General features: G+C 39.6%; 1 protein-coding gene across 1 annotated transcript in view; it reads right to left on the bottom strand.

The window, feature by feature from the left end:
• The window catches only part of fgf14 (fibroblast growth factor 14), a 110,149-nt gene extending 105,915 nt beyond the window's left edge, over window positions 1-4,234 (bottom strand). Inside the window, exon 1 of the mRNA XM_032567835.1 lies at window positions 3,337-4,234. Coding sequence (XP_032423726.1) covers window positions 3,337-3,544 — 208 coding nt within the window. The 5' untranslated portion in view covers window positions 3,545-4,234. The remainder of the gene's footprint in view (window positions 1-3,336) is intronic.
• Window positions 4,235-17,688: the final 13,454 nt, after the last annotated feature.

Raw genomic sequence — 17,688 nt, 5'->3', positions numbered from 1 at the left:
AGGCTGTATTCTAGCCTACATTATAGTGAAATAAACTAAAAGCTCCATCTGCTGCTTCCATACAAATGGTTCTGTGTCCACACCGTCAGTTTGCAATTTAGCAAAAATCATCTGTGGAGTAAATATCGGTTACTCTCACTTCAAAAGTGGCAGCCTCAGATTTCAGTCTACTGGCACTCCAGTGTTAGCTTTAATTGACTGCCCTCACTGTATTGAAGTAAAGGAAGCGGGATCCTAGAGGAGCTTTTCGAAACAGCAGCAGTCAGTCAGTCAGTCAGTGAGTCACACCTCGACAGTCATGCCCCAGTGCCAGTGGTAATGTTTCATATGAATGATATGGCTCTCTGACCAGGACAGCATAGCCTGGGGGAATGCATCAGCTTCCAAAGAAAATAAGGTAACACTTTATTTGAAGGGGTGTTTATAAGACTGACATGACACTGTCATAAATATGACATAACATCTGTTATGAAGATGAAGGAGTCTTTATGAATGTTTATGACTGTTGTCCTGAAGTGTTATTTGGTAAATGATGACACTTTAATACAACGTTGGCACTTTCAATTGAGTCTTACTGCAACTTTCAAAGCAACTTTGCATTAAAAGTGTCATTCATTATTTACTGAATGACACTTCATGACAACAGTCATAAACATTCATAAAGACCTCTTTATGTTCATGACAGCTATGTTATGCCATTTATGACGGTGTCGTGTCAGTCTTATGCACACCGAGTCAAATAAAGTGTCACCGAAAATAAATAGTGTAAGCTGCACATAAACAGGTTTTCATTTGCTTAAGTGCATGTCTAGTCTATGGGAAGTAGCAATCTGGTCATTCTCCATGGAGAATGGGTAACTCCAGGGGTAAAAACCCTGAAGTTGAGTGTAAGCCACAGTGCTCCAATAGGTGCTTAATTAAACAACAATCCCTTTTTTTTAAAAAAAAAAAGAATCTGACACACATTTGACCATTCCTTGTTTACTATCTAAAAGATTTACAGTTGTAGAGTTAGGCTATCTCGAAAGTCATTTTTCATAACCCGAAAATCGGACAGATCTTTCTTTCAAAGTTTGTAATATATTAAATATGTTACATTATAAAAGGCTTGTTGGGTTTTTTTTAGACTGTATACGCAGATGCTGACTCAGGGAACCATTCATGAAAGAAACTCTGCTGCCCGGAGCAATTGTGAATTCTCTATATGTGTCACTAATTGAGGCTGATACCTGTTTCAATGCACCTGATCAAGCCAGTGGCAATAAAAACTAACTTTGTGCTGCAACCCCGATGCTGTTCGGCTGACAAAACAGCGAGATAACAATGATCTCTTGCAAAACTGCTGACATTTAATATCTGCAAACACATCCTATGGACCGAAGCATAGATACAGGTGTTTTTGTATTATAAAAATTAACTAAGGCAAGGAGCCCATTTGACCATTTCTGAGGACTTTACTACAAACTTACAATGATATGACAACTTTCCGCCACAGGTGGCACAACTATTACTAATAAAACCAGATATAACCTCACTTTGTAAACTTTGAATTATTCCTTGTTTAGATACAAGATAAACTTGTTTCTAGACTACCTTCTAGGCCTCCATCAAGACAGATTCAGATTTATCCAAACTTACAATAATTTTTTTTTCTCCCCTCCAGGGGGTCTTTTTGTGGGCTCTAGTTTCCCTTATATGAAAGTAGGCTGACAGGAAAGGGGGAAGGAGAGAGGGGAAGACATGCAGCAAATATCACCGGGTCCGGGAATCGAACCCGCGACGGCTGCGTCGAGGACTCAAGGCCTCCAAACGTGGGTCGCGCTAACCCCTACGCCACCACGGCACGCCCAATAAATTTTTTAACAATCTATCAGACGCTTTAAAAGTCATGAACAAGCCAAACTGGTAGTGGAAGACAGATACTTTCCTTGCTGCCATTCATTTTTCTCACTTTAAATATGCTATAAAATGTAACTATGAAAACATCTGTCCACAAGTATGATTATTTGGTAGTTACAGTATACGTACTATACTTCTGTCAATCTGTCACACAATATCCCAGGATAAAATTTGTATTAAAAGAGGCATGAATACACAGTAGGTCTTGATTTTATATTAGCCCCAAAACTATGGACTTTGATGTAAAGTTAACAATTTTTATAGGTGAGATGGACTAACAACTATATGCTATACCACAGCATGTTTTGGGATGATGCTGTTGATCTAAAGTACTGCAGTTGCAGCGTTCAGAAACTGTACCGCTGCTGCTGCTGGGCACAACATCTCCACATCTGATGCATGAGGTTGACGCTGCTGTCTGCCTGCTGCTTTTCGGCAGCCTGTTGAGAAAACCAGAGGCTCCTGTGGCTCCTGAAACCAAGGAATAAGCAACACTGTGCAGTGTACTTATGGTAAACACTACTGAGGCCACAAAATTGTGGACTGCTCGAGCAACGGATTGGGAACAGTGTTGGTGGAGAGGGAGTCTCTGTTGCAATATGGTGCCTTGTTCGCACCTTTGAACCACCTGCCTTCTTCCCACATAAGATCGACACAAAGTGCCTCCCCGAAAATCACCCGCATGATGAGTACATGTACAGCAAAGTGACAGACATGAAAGACTGGCCTGTCTCCTACTGGCAGGAAACACGGCGAGTGGAGCTCATTTAAGAAAAGAAGGGATGCAGGGTAAAAGAGGAGGGTTAGGAGGGGGGGAGGATGCTGCTGCAGTCAACCCGACGGTGGAATAATCTGGTTAGCAGGAGTCAGGAGGGGGAGAAAAATAAAAAAAGAATATCTGAACCTCTGAGAGAACATCTAGCTTCAGAGTGTGTGAGCGTTTGCGGCGTATCATACTTGTGTGTGCGAGAGACAGAGAGAGCGAGAGAGAGAGAGAGAGATGGTAAGAGCGAGAGTGAGCAAGCGTAATTTAAAAAGTTAGGAGATCACGGCGTTGTGGTGATGCAGGGAGGCGGTGATGGGAGTGAGCAGGGATGGGGGTTTGGGGTGGAGGTGGTGGTGGTGGTGGGGGGTGTTGCTGTATGCGTGTCTGTGCGCTGCGTCCACAAACCTGGGCTCTCCGAAACGTAGTAGCCGCACAGAATAAGTTGTATACCCCCCTCCCTCCCTTTCCTCTCTCTTTCTGCCTCTGCATGATCCACCGGCTGCATAAATATGATTGCAGATCCACAATACACACACACACACACGCACACACGCCAACAATAACACCAATTTAACCCAGACTCTTTCACACTTAAACCCACACGCACAGGCATCACGCCGGCTGACACAGAGACGAAGGAGTGTATATGCATAACATGGTGACGAGCTTACCACTTGGATTCTTGTTTTTCTTAAGACTCTTGCCACAAAGACACTGCAGCATATGCGTTCCTTTGCTGAAAATGTTCCAAAGAAACCACATTGATTTGGGCGAAGAGCAATCCAGTGGCTTAAACACCCAGATATAGATGAGATCCTTGCGGTTGCATAATAACACAATTGGATCAGTTCCCCCGAACAAGGCTACCAGTTGGAACATAGAAGAAAAGAAACAAGTGGGCAATAGATCCAAGTCCCATGCGTTTTCATTCAAAAGCAGTCAGTGTCTGTCAAGACTTCGGAATAATGGTGTGTTTCCTTCTCCTCTCTGCCGTGTGTGGAGGATGCCCCCTCAACTAGTCTACAATAGAAAAAATACTCTATAAATTGCATGTGTCGCAAGCTGGAGGAGACGGGTCGTCCGTAAACAAACACAACTAACGTGAAGACGTGAAACCACGGCTGATTTCCGAGGAGAAAATCATTGCCTGTTAGTTCATCACTCTGAGGAGAGAGGAGGGTGGATCTGCACAGCATCAAAAGCCAGGGGAGGATGCATCCTATGCACACACTGCTGCAACGATACCCCCGGCGAAACGCCTCATAGCTGGCGGGATCGAGCCCAATTCGCGTCTCGTACGAAGCGTGTTCTTTGGGGAGGACATGTAGCAAACACAGCAGCCCCAGTTTGAATTTCTCACAGATGAGGTCCCACGCCGCAGCGGTTCCGCGGAAGCCAGGTTCGGGCTCTTGGTGTGTGTCCGTGCATTTCCCGGAGTGTGTTGGCGTCTCTTCTCTCTGTGGGTTAATTTGCTCCAAGTCTTTTCATCACCACGCTGCTGACATCTCTGAAAGTGCGGCGCGCAAGGGAGGGAGACGTTCGCATGAATTACCTCTGTTAGGAATAGGCGGGGAGGAGGGGTTGAATTGAAAGATTGGCTTTCCATTACGTAAAACACGTGGTTTCTGCGCCGTCATATCTGTGATGCTCAGAAGAAAAGAACAAAAAATTATATAAATATACCACACACACACCGATACCCAAAACAGTTCCAGAATCGTCCTAGATATACCTCTATAATGTTTGTCTCAGAAGTAGTTGAACTTTATTCTGTATTCTTCTACTTCCTCAGGTTGTTGCACTTGCATGTGTCTAATCTTCAAAGTCATAGGTGCTAATGGACCCCTGTGGTGACGCATTACGTACAGGACTTTGCAAAAGAATTCATACACCCTAAAGTTCTTCCACAATGCTATGTAGTCACACGCTTAAATGTTGGGACTTCATGTGATAGACCAACGAGAATAGTTCATAGTTAGAAGTATCCCTCAGTCATCAATGAAAATCGTTAAAGGGTTGGCACACATTTCTCTTCAGCCCCTGACTTTGCAGAATCACCCTTTCACGCAGTTAGAGCAGCAAAAGTTGATTCTGCAAAAGTCTATTAAAGGTGAAAAAATTACCCAAAGGACCTGCTGCAAGTCTTCTGGGGTTACATCGCCCACCCGCTTTTCAAATCTAGTGACTGATTTTTTAAGCAAAATAACTCAGAAAAATAAGATTGGCTGAAAAGTGGCTATATATAATTTTTCCAATTTGTATTTATAGGAATACACTTATGAATAAGCATGTTTTCTGCCATCTAGCTCTGAATTTAGCTCCTGCCATCTTCCCATCAAAGCCATCTGCAGCTCCCCCAGAGCATAGGCCCAGCTGCTTTTTTGATTAATGTTCTCCTTGCTATACGTTGGAGTGGATGGTTATTGGTAGGTCTGCAGTTGTGCCCAACCCTTTCTATTTTCAGATGATTGATTGAAGTGTTCCATGAGAAGTTCAAAGCCTGAGATATTGTGTTACCTAACCCAGCTTTGACCTTCGTCACAACTTTATCCCGGACTTGTCCGATGCGTTCTTTGGTCTCCTTGATGCTGTTTGTTCGCTAGTTTTAGGAAGCAAGTTCCTGAAGCTTTTTACAGTGCAGCTATGTTTGTGTTTAGACTAAATAAGATAAAGGTGGACCATGTTCACCGTCTGATAAGATGGGTGAGTGCAAACAAGTGACACACTATTTGGATTTTTCTTGAAAATGTTGGAAAATCATGAAGGTTTTACTTTTCTTCCACTTCATTTGTGTTGGTACATCATTTGGAATCCTGCTAAAAGTACAATGAAATTCTTCCTCACATGACGGAATCTGGAAAAGTTCAAATGTTCTGAATTTTTGCAAGACGTTGTATTTGTGTCAAAACAAGCTATCAAAAAAAAAATCAACAATAGGCTCTCAACAACATTTTAACTGTCTTTGTTTTGTTGCTTCTACCCATGGGAAAGAGAAACCGACGTCGGTGATCCCCATGGTGTCTCTACCATCTAATTACTTTTCTCTAAGGAGTTAATGATTTTCCATCACAGTTGAAAGGAACATAAGCTACTGTTTTCCTCTGGTCTGATCTCAATAAGCAATGAACAAAAGTGTGTCTGTGTCTAAATGCATGTGCTTCGATTCTATCTGCATGGACTTGTGCAATTACAGGACATTTCTCAGAAATTGAAAATGAAACAAAAACTACTGTTTTGCTTCCACTGGGCTCAGAGTCATTTTAAATCTGTTTTGTTTGCGTGGACTAATTCAAGAACCAGATTCTCATTCTGATCAAAATAAATGCGCTTTTTATAAAAACACCACTGAGAGTCATTGCGTTGCCATTGAAATACACTTTTAATCAGCCCTTCATGAGCGCTTCTAACCTCTCCAGTCTGATCAGCAGGAAAATGCAGCTCTCTTTTCTGGGAGATCTTAAAAGAGTTAGGCATTCCTAAACATCTTGGCAGCATCTTTTGAGCGTGCGCCGTTGCCCCTTCGATAAATTTAGTCAGAGTTACTCCCACTAGTTTTTGCTTCTGACTTTTTTTTTTCCCACAGGTGTTTGGAAGAAGTAGAAACAAATAAACTGAAGGCCTCAGTGAAAGGAGGCTTGTTCTGTTCAGCGTGCCGGTGTAGATGGAGGAAAAGAAAGACACAAGATTGTTGTGAAGGTACAGCATGTGTTCCTCATACTCATCTTTAATAACTGAATTGCAAAACTGTTACCGGAGAATTTAGGACAAAGAGTCTTTTTCTTTTTTACATCCGTGTTTCAAATTTTACCATTCAGACTGCCAACCTTCAGTATCAAACCAGAAGGAAAAAAAAAATGCTGAAAATAATTGTCACAGTGTGATGTGAGGTGGTGGTGAGGCAGACGCTTGGAGACCCAGGTAAGATGAATAATGGCGGTTTAATGATGAAATCCCAAATAACACAAACAGTCCAAAACCCCAGGCAGCACTGCTAAGCGGAAACCAGAGCTTAACACAGGTAGCGCTGGGTGAACGAATGGACGTCAAGACAGAGACAGCACGATGACACCAAATGAGACAAGGACCCAACAAGGAATACAGGTGGGGTTAAATACACAGGGAATAATCAAGGAAACGAGACACAACAGGGAGCAATCAAAGGGTAAGACAGGACAACACGGAGACTCAGACGCAGAAACTCAAAATAAATACACAGAAAAACACAGAACATAACAATAATGGAATAAAAGACATGTTTAAAATGTAATTTCTTCCTTTTATGGGGATTTTCTGTAGAAATGTTTCTAAATTTTATTTTATTTTTTTCAGATTTCCAAGCATACAGATCATAATATGTATTGCTTTGTTTAATTCTTTTCTAGGCTTATCTTATACAATCGTTGCAAATAGCATACTTTGCTCATTTGAATTTTTGAGTTTTACATGTCTTGCCCTTTTCTAGGGTTTGTGGCTTATCTTTGTTTTTTATGCCGTAGTGGCCTCTATTAACAGTAAATGGACAGGAAGCAGGGAGAACAGAGAAGGGGAAGACATGCAGTAAAGAGAAACAAAGAACAACTGTGTTGAGGACTACGGCTTCTGCACTGCTCAACCGCCCAGCACCTGGATAAATCTTTGCTTTATCCAGATGGGATAAGGAATGTGTATAGGGAATGTGTGAAGTATAATTTTGGAGATTTGAGTTTTTTATGAAGAGATTTTTTGGATATGCAAGCCTTTGTTTTACAGTAAATAGGGAGGAAAGAGATGCAGAAATGGGCTTTGACCAGGAATGGAACCCAGGACAACCATGTAGAGGACTGCAGCCTCCTCACATGGTGTGCATGCTCTACCAGCTGAACCACCCAGCACAGAGAAATTTTTAAAATCTGGTTTTGTCCACTATAATGTGACATGTTTTGGGAAAGTCATCAATGACACGACTAAGTTTCTTAGTGCCAAGGACTGCTGCCTTTTTCTGCTTTTTAGGTTTATATGAAGCCTTTGGTGCTCTGGATTTAGCTGAACATCTCACTGATATTCAAGCAGTTAGATGGTTGCTAATTATCTCATAAGAAACCGAGACGATTCAGATGGCACGTTCTACCTCAGTCATATAACAATTACATAAGAAATGCTAAAAATGCCTGTACTTTCCTCTTCATGCCTGTACTTTCCTCAAGTCCAGAGTACCTCGAATGCTATTCAGTCATTCACGTTCACAAGAAGGTTCCTCGAGGCTCTTTTCATGAAAAACCCAAAACCAACTCAGACAACCTAAGATCCTGCTTGACAATACACTATCACTTTTTTTTTTTAAGCGAAGTTGCTGTGATCTTGACTGGAATAAATAAATAAAAAGAATCAATGAATCTTTAATTTACATAAGGAGCATAAAAAGCAAGCTGAGTCTACCAGATGACTTCACTGAAGGATTTATGTTGGAAGACTTTTTGTTGTTATTGTTGTTGTTGAACCCACTTCCATGACCTAGATAAATCTACATTAAGTCATTGTTCAACGCCTTAATAGCATCTCAAAATCAACTTCTCATTATTCTCATTATTCTCATTATTCACAAGACAACAGCTGCCACCCAAATATTCATATCCTTGGAAATTTCTTTACATTTTGTCACATAACGACCAAACGCTTCAATGTATTTTATTGAAATTGCATAAGATAGACACACCCAAACTAGCACATGATAGGAAATTGAAAGGGAAAATGCTTTTCAGAATCTTTACAAATTAATCGTATTCATGCCACCCGACTCAATATTATGCAGATATAGCTGCAAATCTTTTGGAGCATGTCTCCTGGGGCCAGTAAAAAACATTAATATACTTCGATCCAAAACATTCTTTTATCTGCATCTGTAAGGTGGTTACCCTGGGAGGTGAACCTCTGTCGCAGTCTGAAATCTTTTACAACCCCAGCTGGGTTTTCAGATTGTTCCATTTACTGCCATCCGTTTCTACATCAACTCTGACTAACTTCTCTGTCGCTACCAAAAAAATAAATACGTAAAATCATTCCCACAGCATGAGACTGCCACCACCGAGCTTCACAGTGGAGATGGTGATCTCAGTTTTGTGTGCAGTATTAGTTTTACCCTATACAGACAACCTTGTATGTTGTCTACCCTACATGAGACAAAATGTGGAAAAGACTAAAGGGTTATGAATATTTTTGAGGTGTAGTGTATATGTAGTTCCTTAGATAAGGAGTATGGAATAATTTTTAAAATAAATTAAGTTTTCATGGGGTCAAGTAGACTCAGAGGAATTAGCACAAGCCTAATGCTTGTGCACCGCAGGCTCCTGACTCCTTCTCCCTCTGCAGTCATCTTTCCTATTGATCCCCCACTGTAATGTAAAGCATCATCGCACCCTGGAGGATATCATCTGACAGTTGTGTCAGGGATCATTAGAATACTACTTTTTGATTGCGTAGCCCTGCAGTTGGCAGAAAGCGGCTCCCTTGGGTGTTTTTAAAAACTTGTTTTCTTGCGATGGAAATTTTTAAAAAAATAACTTGATTTAAGATGCGTAAACACAAACGAACTGGTCTCAGTTCCGTGCACAGTTGCTGTGGTTTTATTGTAGACACTGAACAGGTTCACAAATGGAGAGGGGGTGCATGTGTGTGAAGGTGGCATGACTGAGTATTATCATTTGGAGTTTTGTGTGAAATATAATTATATAACATTTTTTTTTATGCATGCACTTTTAATGGATGTGACGTAAGAGAAATAGGATCTATTACAAACACTGAGGAATTTTTTTTGTCTAAAACTTACATTTAACAGATAAAAAATGATAAAGACAGACTGCTAACAGACATATGATGTACTATTCCACTTAATAAAAATCGCCTCCAAATGATTTTAAGAATTAAAGATTTAGCACAAGTCATTAAAGGTTTGGGTTCTACAAAAATAATTTTAAAAAGCATTTTAATTATATACTTTTTATAATTCCATATATAAAGAGTTTGCTAGAAGTCGGCACTATTTTCTAGCTGCTGTGGATCTTTAACAGAAAGCAGCAATATCCTCCAGTTTGGCAATCCAATCCACACACCTTCAGATTCAGGACGACCTTGTACAAAACACTTAGTTCCACATTGTCCCAGATATCCTCAAACCATGTGGTGGTAGAAAAAAAATAAAACACCCTCTTTACTTTTACATTGTGACATGAAACACTGCATGAGTCTGTTTGAAAGTCATACAAATGAAAGTTAAAGGCTGTCCCAAATACTAAAGTAATGGCTATATTTGTTTATGTTGGGCAGCCTGAATGAATCGTGATGAGGACTATGATGATGATTTGTTCTCAGTTTTTGTCTTTCTTTGCACATGCCTCTTTCTGTAATAGGAATTTACTTTTAACCTGTCCTCCCTTTTGACACTCAAACAATTTTTTTTTTTTGTTCTCAGTTTAAATCATTCTAGGAGCCGGAGTTCTGTTTTCAGGTTTCAGCAGCAGAATTTGACGCCCTTGTTTTGTTCTAAGAAGCAGACTGGGCTCACATGCCGGAGAGAATAACAGCTCCTTTTTCTCGAAAAGATGAGTTAATTAAAGGTTAAACAGAAAATTAAAAAAGTCAAGTTCTAGTATGAAGAAGAGGGGAAGAAAGAACACAAAGTTAATACTTGCAGTATATTCGTCAGTGTGTTTGTGCAGGAAAAAAGGATACAGCCATACACAGAATCACCGGTGCAGGTGTGGCTGCTAGAGAAGGAAATGACAGAGAGCATAAAGTTAATGGCAGCAATAATTGCAAACAAGGCCAGTAAGGACGGCAGAGGCAAATAGCAGGGAGAGGAAACATCTAGAATAGGAAAACATTTAGAGATGGCTATAAGCTTTGAAAAAGGATACTTTTTACTATGTTTTTGAAGAATGTTGTTTTTAATATTCATCTAACTTGTAGTGTCCTGAGATATAAATTTAAAAACTGTTTTTTTTTTTTTATCAAGATAAGGATTTAAATATTTATGTTGCTATTCCACTCTCTTGAATCTTCTCTTCTTTTTTTTTACATCATTTAAAAACTAAAGAATAGTTAAACAAAAGTGGGCAAAAGAGTGAACAAAAAAGACACGCAACTGCGACAAAAGCAAACAAATTCAACAATTTGGATTTTAATTACTCAACGTAAACCCCATAGGAGATTTTGAAAGTGCAAACAGTATTCAATTATGTACCTAATTCCTCTTAATTTATTATATAACCTCATGTCTGTTTTTGTCATGTGTCAAGAACTATCAAGCAATTCTCACATTCCAACAGCCAATCAGGGAAGGAGGCTGAGATGTGTTTGGCGGTGCTTGGAGAAAACATTCATAAGAGATGAACAGCTGCTGCGAGAGGTAAGTCATTAGCAAAGACTTTATTTAGACACACACACATGCATGCACTCCCCCCCCCCCCCCCCCCCCCCCACCCCCAAAAAGCGCACACACCCACACCCCGCCACACACACACACACACACACTAAGAGCTGCAAATGTGTGTTAATTCTCTGAGTTTTGTCCAGTGAATGCCCTGGAACAAGTTGTGCGCCACTGCTGCTGTCCTTACACTGAGCTGAAGGGCCCTGAACTATTCTTTGTGCTTCAGCGAGTTCAAACTGCTTATTTTGCGTTATGCAACTTTCTAGTCACTATATGCATGTAACTGTTACTGCTGTTCATATGTAAGGTCATTAAGACCTACTTACAGTTACTATAGATACCATCTGCCTATGTTTCATTATTTACTTTGCCTCATATTGCTGTGAGACAGCGTATGCGATGTTTAGACATCATCTCTAAAACCTCTCAAGAGCACCCACATTATGAATCTGAAGGTGAAAGACCAATGGGACAAATGGAGTGATCCCACACAAATAATAACTAGCTCCTCTTTAAAATCTATTGTGGCCAAGTGCAATCATTTCAGCGGAGTGATGAGGGCGGTGACCCCGGCCCCAGTGAGGATTCGAGCGCATACTGCTGAATAGGTGGGCTAGCCCACATTTGGTGAGGAAACAGACAGTGGTTGATGACCACCAAGGCCCGGTGACATGGCTGCATCTGCCCTGCAAAGCTGTTCATAGCACTAAGATTTTATCCACATTTTTAAAAAACAACAACCGTGAATCATCAATGTACTTTATTAGGACATATGTGGTGAATGAACGCAAACTAGAAATTTCTTGATGGAATAATGAACTGTTAACAAAAACAAAAAAACCACTGAAAATCCGAAAAGCGTGACATTCAATAGCTCTTTAGCCCCCTTTACTCTTCTAAGTAAAAGCTTCTGCATAGATAAAGTGGTGGAGAAGTTTAAAACAGGGATAAGGTCTAAAGACAATATCCTAAGCTTTGGACTATTATCCTAAGAAGAAAGCTATCATTGAAAGAAAACCATGATATGTCAAGCTTAAAGCTAAGCACAAGCCATAATCAGACAGAAAATGTGAGAGAACACGCTCTGGTCTTCAAAATGCTACGTGTTTCAGAGAACAAATCTTCCAGATTTGAAAATGAATTCAAATCTAGTCTGACTGAGTTGTGTACAACGTTGTTAGAGACATAAGTATTCTCTCTTTCCTCCTTATGGTCATCTGTTCTCTTGTGTTGTTCTATCACAGCAAATCTCAATCAAATGCGTTCAGCCTGTTGGGTGTAACATGGAAAATTGTAAATGTTTCAAAGGTGTGAACACTTTTTCAAGCATCTGTAATTTATTTATTTATTTATTTATTTTTGTTGGGTTTAAGCCAGATGATCTGAAAAGTCTGCTTAGAGAGTTTTTTTCCCCCTCTGATCTTTGAATAAACTGGTGTTGGTTCAGTTCCCTGTGTGGTCTTTATTTCTTAACACTTTTTTGTTTCATGAGACCTCTAAACATTTGAAATATTAGAATCAGCTTGGGATTATTTGCCAAGCTTTATTTGTCGTTTCAATTTGGGACAGGCATCCTTTGCTTTCAGAAAATGTGTTTTGATGTCCGTATTTGGAAACATCTGTCACAAAGACATGCGACTGAAAAGCGCGAGATGGATTTTGGTTTCTGTCTGTAGTGAGGCGAGATACGCCAACTGTGTGTGCCCCCCCTTTCTCTCATGCATCGAGAAGGGTCAAGTTAGTCAGTGAATATGGAATGAGCAACAGATGCTGCAGTGGTCACTCTAATTTCAAGCACTGTTTGACCCTGAAACTGCCCCACCTTTGGCCTTTCTCCCCTACACACCCTCATCTAAAGTTCCTCTTCAAGGGATGCAGACACTCGTGTCTCAGTGTTGCAGATGGCCCAAAATAAAGTGCATGCTCAAATCTTGGCCTTTTATGATCATCTCTCTGGGAGTTTCCCCTTCAGTAAGAATTGGTATTATGAACAAGTTCACTTCCTGAGCGATAACACAACTTCTATTTTTAACCACAAAATGTGTTCTCCATTTATCAAATTGCTTGATATGGCTGCAACAGAACGCGTTCCCACATATAATAATGTCAGTAAAGTCAAAGTTTATTCTAACATACCTCTGTTGTGTAGCCATGCTAGTGAGTCGTTTCTGTTGTGGCAACTAGATGAGCAATTACTTCTTCTTTATTCTCCCTCCAGCCGCTGTTCAGCCAGTTATGTTCAATAAATTAGAATAAAAGACATTTGTCAAAGTAAAAGTAACAAAATGACTTTTTTTTTATTATTCTGATGTAATAATCTAATTTTAAATGTGATGTTTTTGTTAGCTAAAAGCAGAAGCTTAGCATAATTATCAAAAAGAAAGATTTGAAAACATCTGTGTGTAGTTATTTTATGTAATGTGTTTCACTTAGTGATCATGTTCCTGAACATTATAATAATATATAGTAAAATCTATTCAATCAGTCTAAATTGAAAGACGATGCTGTGCTCCAATCTGTCGTGATTCATCTCACAGATCAGTAGCAGATGCAAGAAGTAGATTGTCAACAATTGTTATGTTACCTGGCAAAAGCAAGACATTAAATGATTCTTATGTTCATCATTTAATGTCAACTCATCCTCAATAATTTCCAAAAAAAAAACCAAACTAAAATCCATTTACAGTGAGGGAATTATTTCTACTTTATTTTAAAACAAGACAATCATACAGATTCACAATAATCCAATCTCTAAGATCTCTAAGGTCCAGGTGTTTCTCTGATCCGATGCCTAAAGTATGTGATCTGACTCCTTTCGAAAGTAGTCAGATCACAGCTCCACGTTTAACTCCCTCTGCAAGATGACGCTCTTCATCCTGTCTTTGCTGTTAAGTCCAACCACATTAAGGAGGAAGCTCATTTCAGTCAATCACATTCGAGATCTTGTCCTTTAGCTCAGGATCTACATCTTTCTACATCGATTATGTTCTGCTTGATTAAACAAGCAAATCATTTGAAACAGCAATGTAAAAGTTGCCCTGTATTTTTTTTTTTAAATAAAGAGATAATTAATTGGGGAAAAAAAAAACGTTTACCTATTTCATCAAGCACTAAAGACGTCAATGAACAAAGATGATCAGGAGACCTGGCAACAAATCTATGGTTATATTTGGAGAAGGTAAGTCAAGCATGTCCCTGTACTCGGCTTTTACTCATGTTAATTTGTTATTCTCATAAACCATTCTGCTGTTATGTAACGGTGCTGTGGGCACTTTTTAACATGTAAAGTCTGCAGCTTCCATTATTTATGCCCCTTCAGAGCACAGATGTACGTGGGATGTCCGCCTTCCCTGGATTGTGTATGAAAATGGAGGAAACGTCCCGCATTCAGGGGAACAGAAATGTGCCAAACTGCCATCAAAAGTGCCACTTTCAGAGAGTTAAAGCCTGCTTACCGGTCACAGCATCCATTTTGCTGTAGCTCAGCACCATTAATAGCATGGCAGGGCTTAGCGTCTTTCCTTTTCTCCTATCCACTGGAAACTGTGTTGACTTCAAAACATCTTTAGAAGTGGGTTTTACACTTTTGCCAGTTTAGTTTTATTCACAACTGTGCAGGAGTTGGAGTTGTTTTCTTCTTTTTCTGACAGGCTTAAGCCCTTACTGTGTTGCTGTCTTCACAGTACAATCACAGGCATTGAAGTGGTAGCCCCATGCCTTAGCTCTGGTTCACTCTGTCTGAGTGGTACTGATACATTGCAGGAAAAAAAGGTGGAAAAATGAAAATGGAAAATTACCTCCAAAACCTTCAAATTCACCATAACCTAGTAGCTGGCTAACATTAAGCTTCAGGAATGGGCCCTGCGCTGGAAAATCTATGGATTAAGTTTAATTTTAATCTAATTTTAAATGAACTCATACAATTCTCCCAAGATGATTGGTCAAATATCCAATATATATATATAATAACCTGTGTACTGTACAGCCAGAGTGTTCATTCAACCCAAGATTTCCATGATGAGTGACTACACTTATTGATATAACTCAATATTCTGTATTTTATGTATTGTCAGGTAGAAAATACAGAAAATACTGTATAACATAAAGAAAAAATATTCCTTTTTCTTTATATTTGCTTTTGTTTTTTGTTTTTTTTCTTCAGAAAAAAATCTGAATAGATTATGCTCCAAAAAAGTAATGTGATCTGTTTTTATTACAAATCTTAGTTTGTATGTTTTTTAAAAATCTGACACTTTTAGCAAATTTGCAACAATAAAGTAACTATGTTTGATTGCAGGTGCACAGTCTGTAATCCTAGCAAGGCTTGGAGCCGCTGTGAAGCAGCCACATCTAAACAGAGTTTTCCTCTGGGACCTGTTACCATAGTCACAACCATCACACAGATTAGAACCTGACCTTGGGGAGATGTGCAGCCTCTTCTTGCTGATCTTACTATGATTGGGAAACAGGGATAGACAGAAAAGCAAAAGAACATGTGCGACAATTAAGCAATTTGTTTTTTCCCAATCAGCAGAAACACAGTAACTACCCGACGCTGAATTTGTGCAAAAAAGAATGGCAAATTTGCTACATTTACCTTCATTTTCAGCTAATGATCAAAGTGGATAGATTTTTAAACGAAAGCATTATAAAATAGATCGATATTTAACTTTATCAACAATAATTGTTCATGCAAATTCACACTCATTTATTTGTTACATGGAGTGTTTGGAGATCCTACTGTACTTCCCCAGTCTCAGAGAGCCCAGTGTTTCTCTTCACCTGTTCCCAGAAGAGAGCAATGGAAGATCCACCAGTGAGACTTCCTGGAACTGGCAGCATCCCCTGCCGTAGTGAACTGGGCACGAAAACAAGCTCCATTAATGAGGTGCCTGCAGAGCCTGCAAATGTTTCAGGTAATGGTGGAAAGTTTTTTTGTTTTTTCCTAAGTCACTTAAAGTTGAATTTAAAAAGTTTTATGATTATAATGACCAACTGGAAATCCATTAAAAAGCTGTGCAGTCAGTTAACTTCAAACTCTATATACTGTAAGTCCCTGGCTCTGATTGCAGAGGAGATTGCATTCTCCACAACAGACTTGCAGATTATATACATCATCTTGCTTCAAACGTTGAAGGACCTACGTTTTTTCAAGTAGTAAAATGTCCTCTATCTCTTACTGTAAACAGCTTTACTATTGCATCTGTTGTCCAGGTGAACATCGAAGTATTTACACTCCTCCGCTTCTTCCCTCATCACGGAAATAGTGCTGAACCTAGCTCTGTTTCTCTATAGCCACTGATGACTGATGGGTGGGTTTTCTTTGATTCTGGAACAACACAGAACGTCTTCCATAAAACTGGAGCCTTCTTCCGGGTCAAGCTAAGGTTGAAGAGGTGCTACGGAATCCCACAGAACTGCTTTGCACACATGCCTTTAGGGATCTGTGGCTGACACCACCTCGACATGCAGCCTTCAGTGCCTCCAGCTGCCTCTTCTCTTGACTTCTAGAAACAAGACAAGTGGGAGGAGGAGGAGGCGAAAAGAGGAGCAGCATTTCCTGATTTGGTTGAAGACAAACGGGAGGTGAGGTGGGAGGTAAAACATTTGAGGTGTGACAGACAAACTGTGGATTAAAGGAAGATGTGTTTGGTAAGAAGAGTTTCTTCAGCTTCCAGTGACCACTCCTTCATAATTCTCTTCATTACAGGTTGCCTATAAACAAGGAGTTTATATTCCAAGCAAAGTAAAATAAGTTTTTGATCTGATTTTTCCAGAGGAGGCCTTGCTTTGGAGATGTATAAATCTGTGACATTTGCATAAAACAAATCCAATGTCTTGTTTTCTCTCGTGGAGCAGCAACCTTCTTGAATAACCTTAATTGCAGAGAGTTTTGCCTTGAAAAGAAAACTGTTATTTGTGCTTCGTACTGTGTGATTTTGTAATGAATAAAGATGCACGTCATTCAATACAAAGGTTATGCAAAGTCCCCAAAACATCAACATCTCAACAAATCTTTTTCACCTGTAAGAAACAGGAATTGTGTTTTTCTTAATGTGACTGTTTGTATGTGTTTGGTCATTTTTGCCTCTTTAAACACACAAAAGACAACATTGGAGCTGAGATTTTGTTATTATGGTCATCCCATGGGAGCATGCGATATGTCATAAGAGCAACAATGTGCCACATTTCCAAACTGCATGTTTCTGTTTAGCCCCTGGCCACAAAATCATAGTGGATTTATTTTATTTCATGGTAAATTACAGAAATACTAACCCTTCTGCATATAATTCATTCATGAGTTCTCTTTCTGTGCAGAAAAACAGATACTGTGCTGGGAGATTAATCACAGTAAGGTCTTCCAAACAAGACCTAACTGCAATTTTTTAAATAATTTTCATTTAGTTAATTTGAATGTGGCAGGTTTATATTTCTGGTGACTGCAGGTACAACTATCTCACTTTTAGTATACAAAGCATGACCTGGTATTGTAAATAGGTGTTCATTCTGCAATAGAATTTAAATTGCTTCCAAACATCGTCGCTGTTGGACCAAATGTTGTTGTAGCCTCATTTGGACAGCAGAGGTCAGTGTTGTATGGATGTTCATTCATGAAATG

The sequence above is a fragment of the Xiphophorus hellerii genome, chromosome 7, assembly GCF_003331165.1.
Source record: "Xiphophorus hellerii strain 12219 chromosome 7, Xiphophorus_hellerii-4.1, whole genome shotgun sequence".
Classification (NCBI taxonomy): domain Eukaryota; kingdom Metazoa; phylum Chordata; class Actinopteri; order Cyprinodontiformes; family Poeciliidae; genus Xiphophorus; species Xiphophorus hellerii.
The sequence above is the reverse complement of the archived record's forward strand: the minus strand, read 5'-3'. Positions and strand labels throughout refer to the sequence as shown.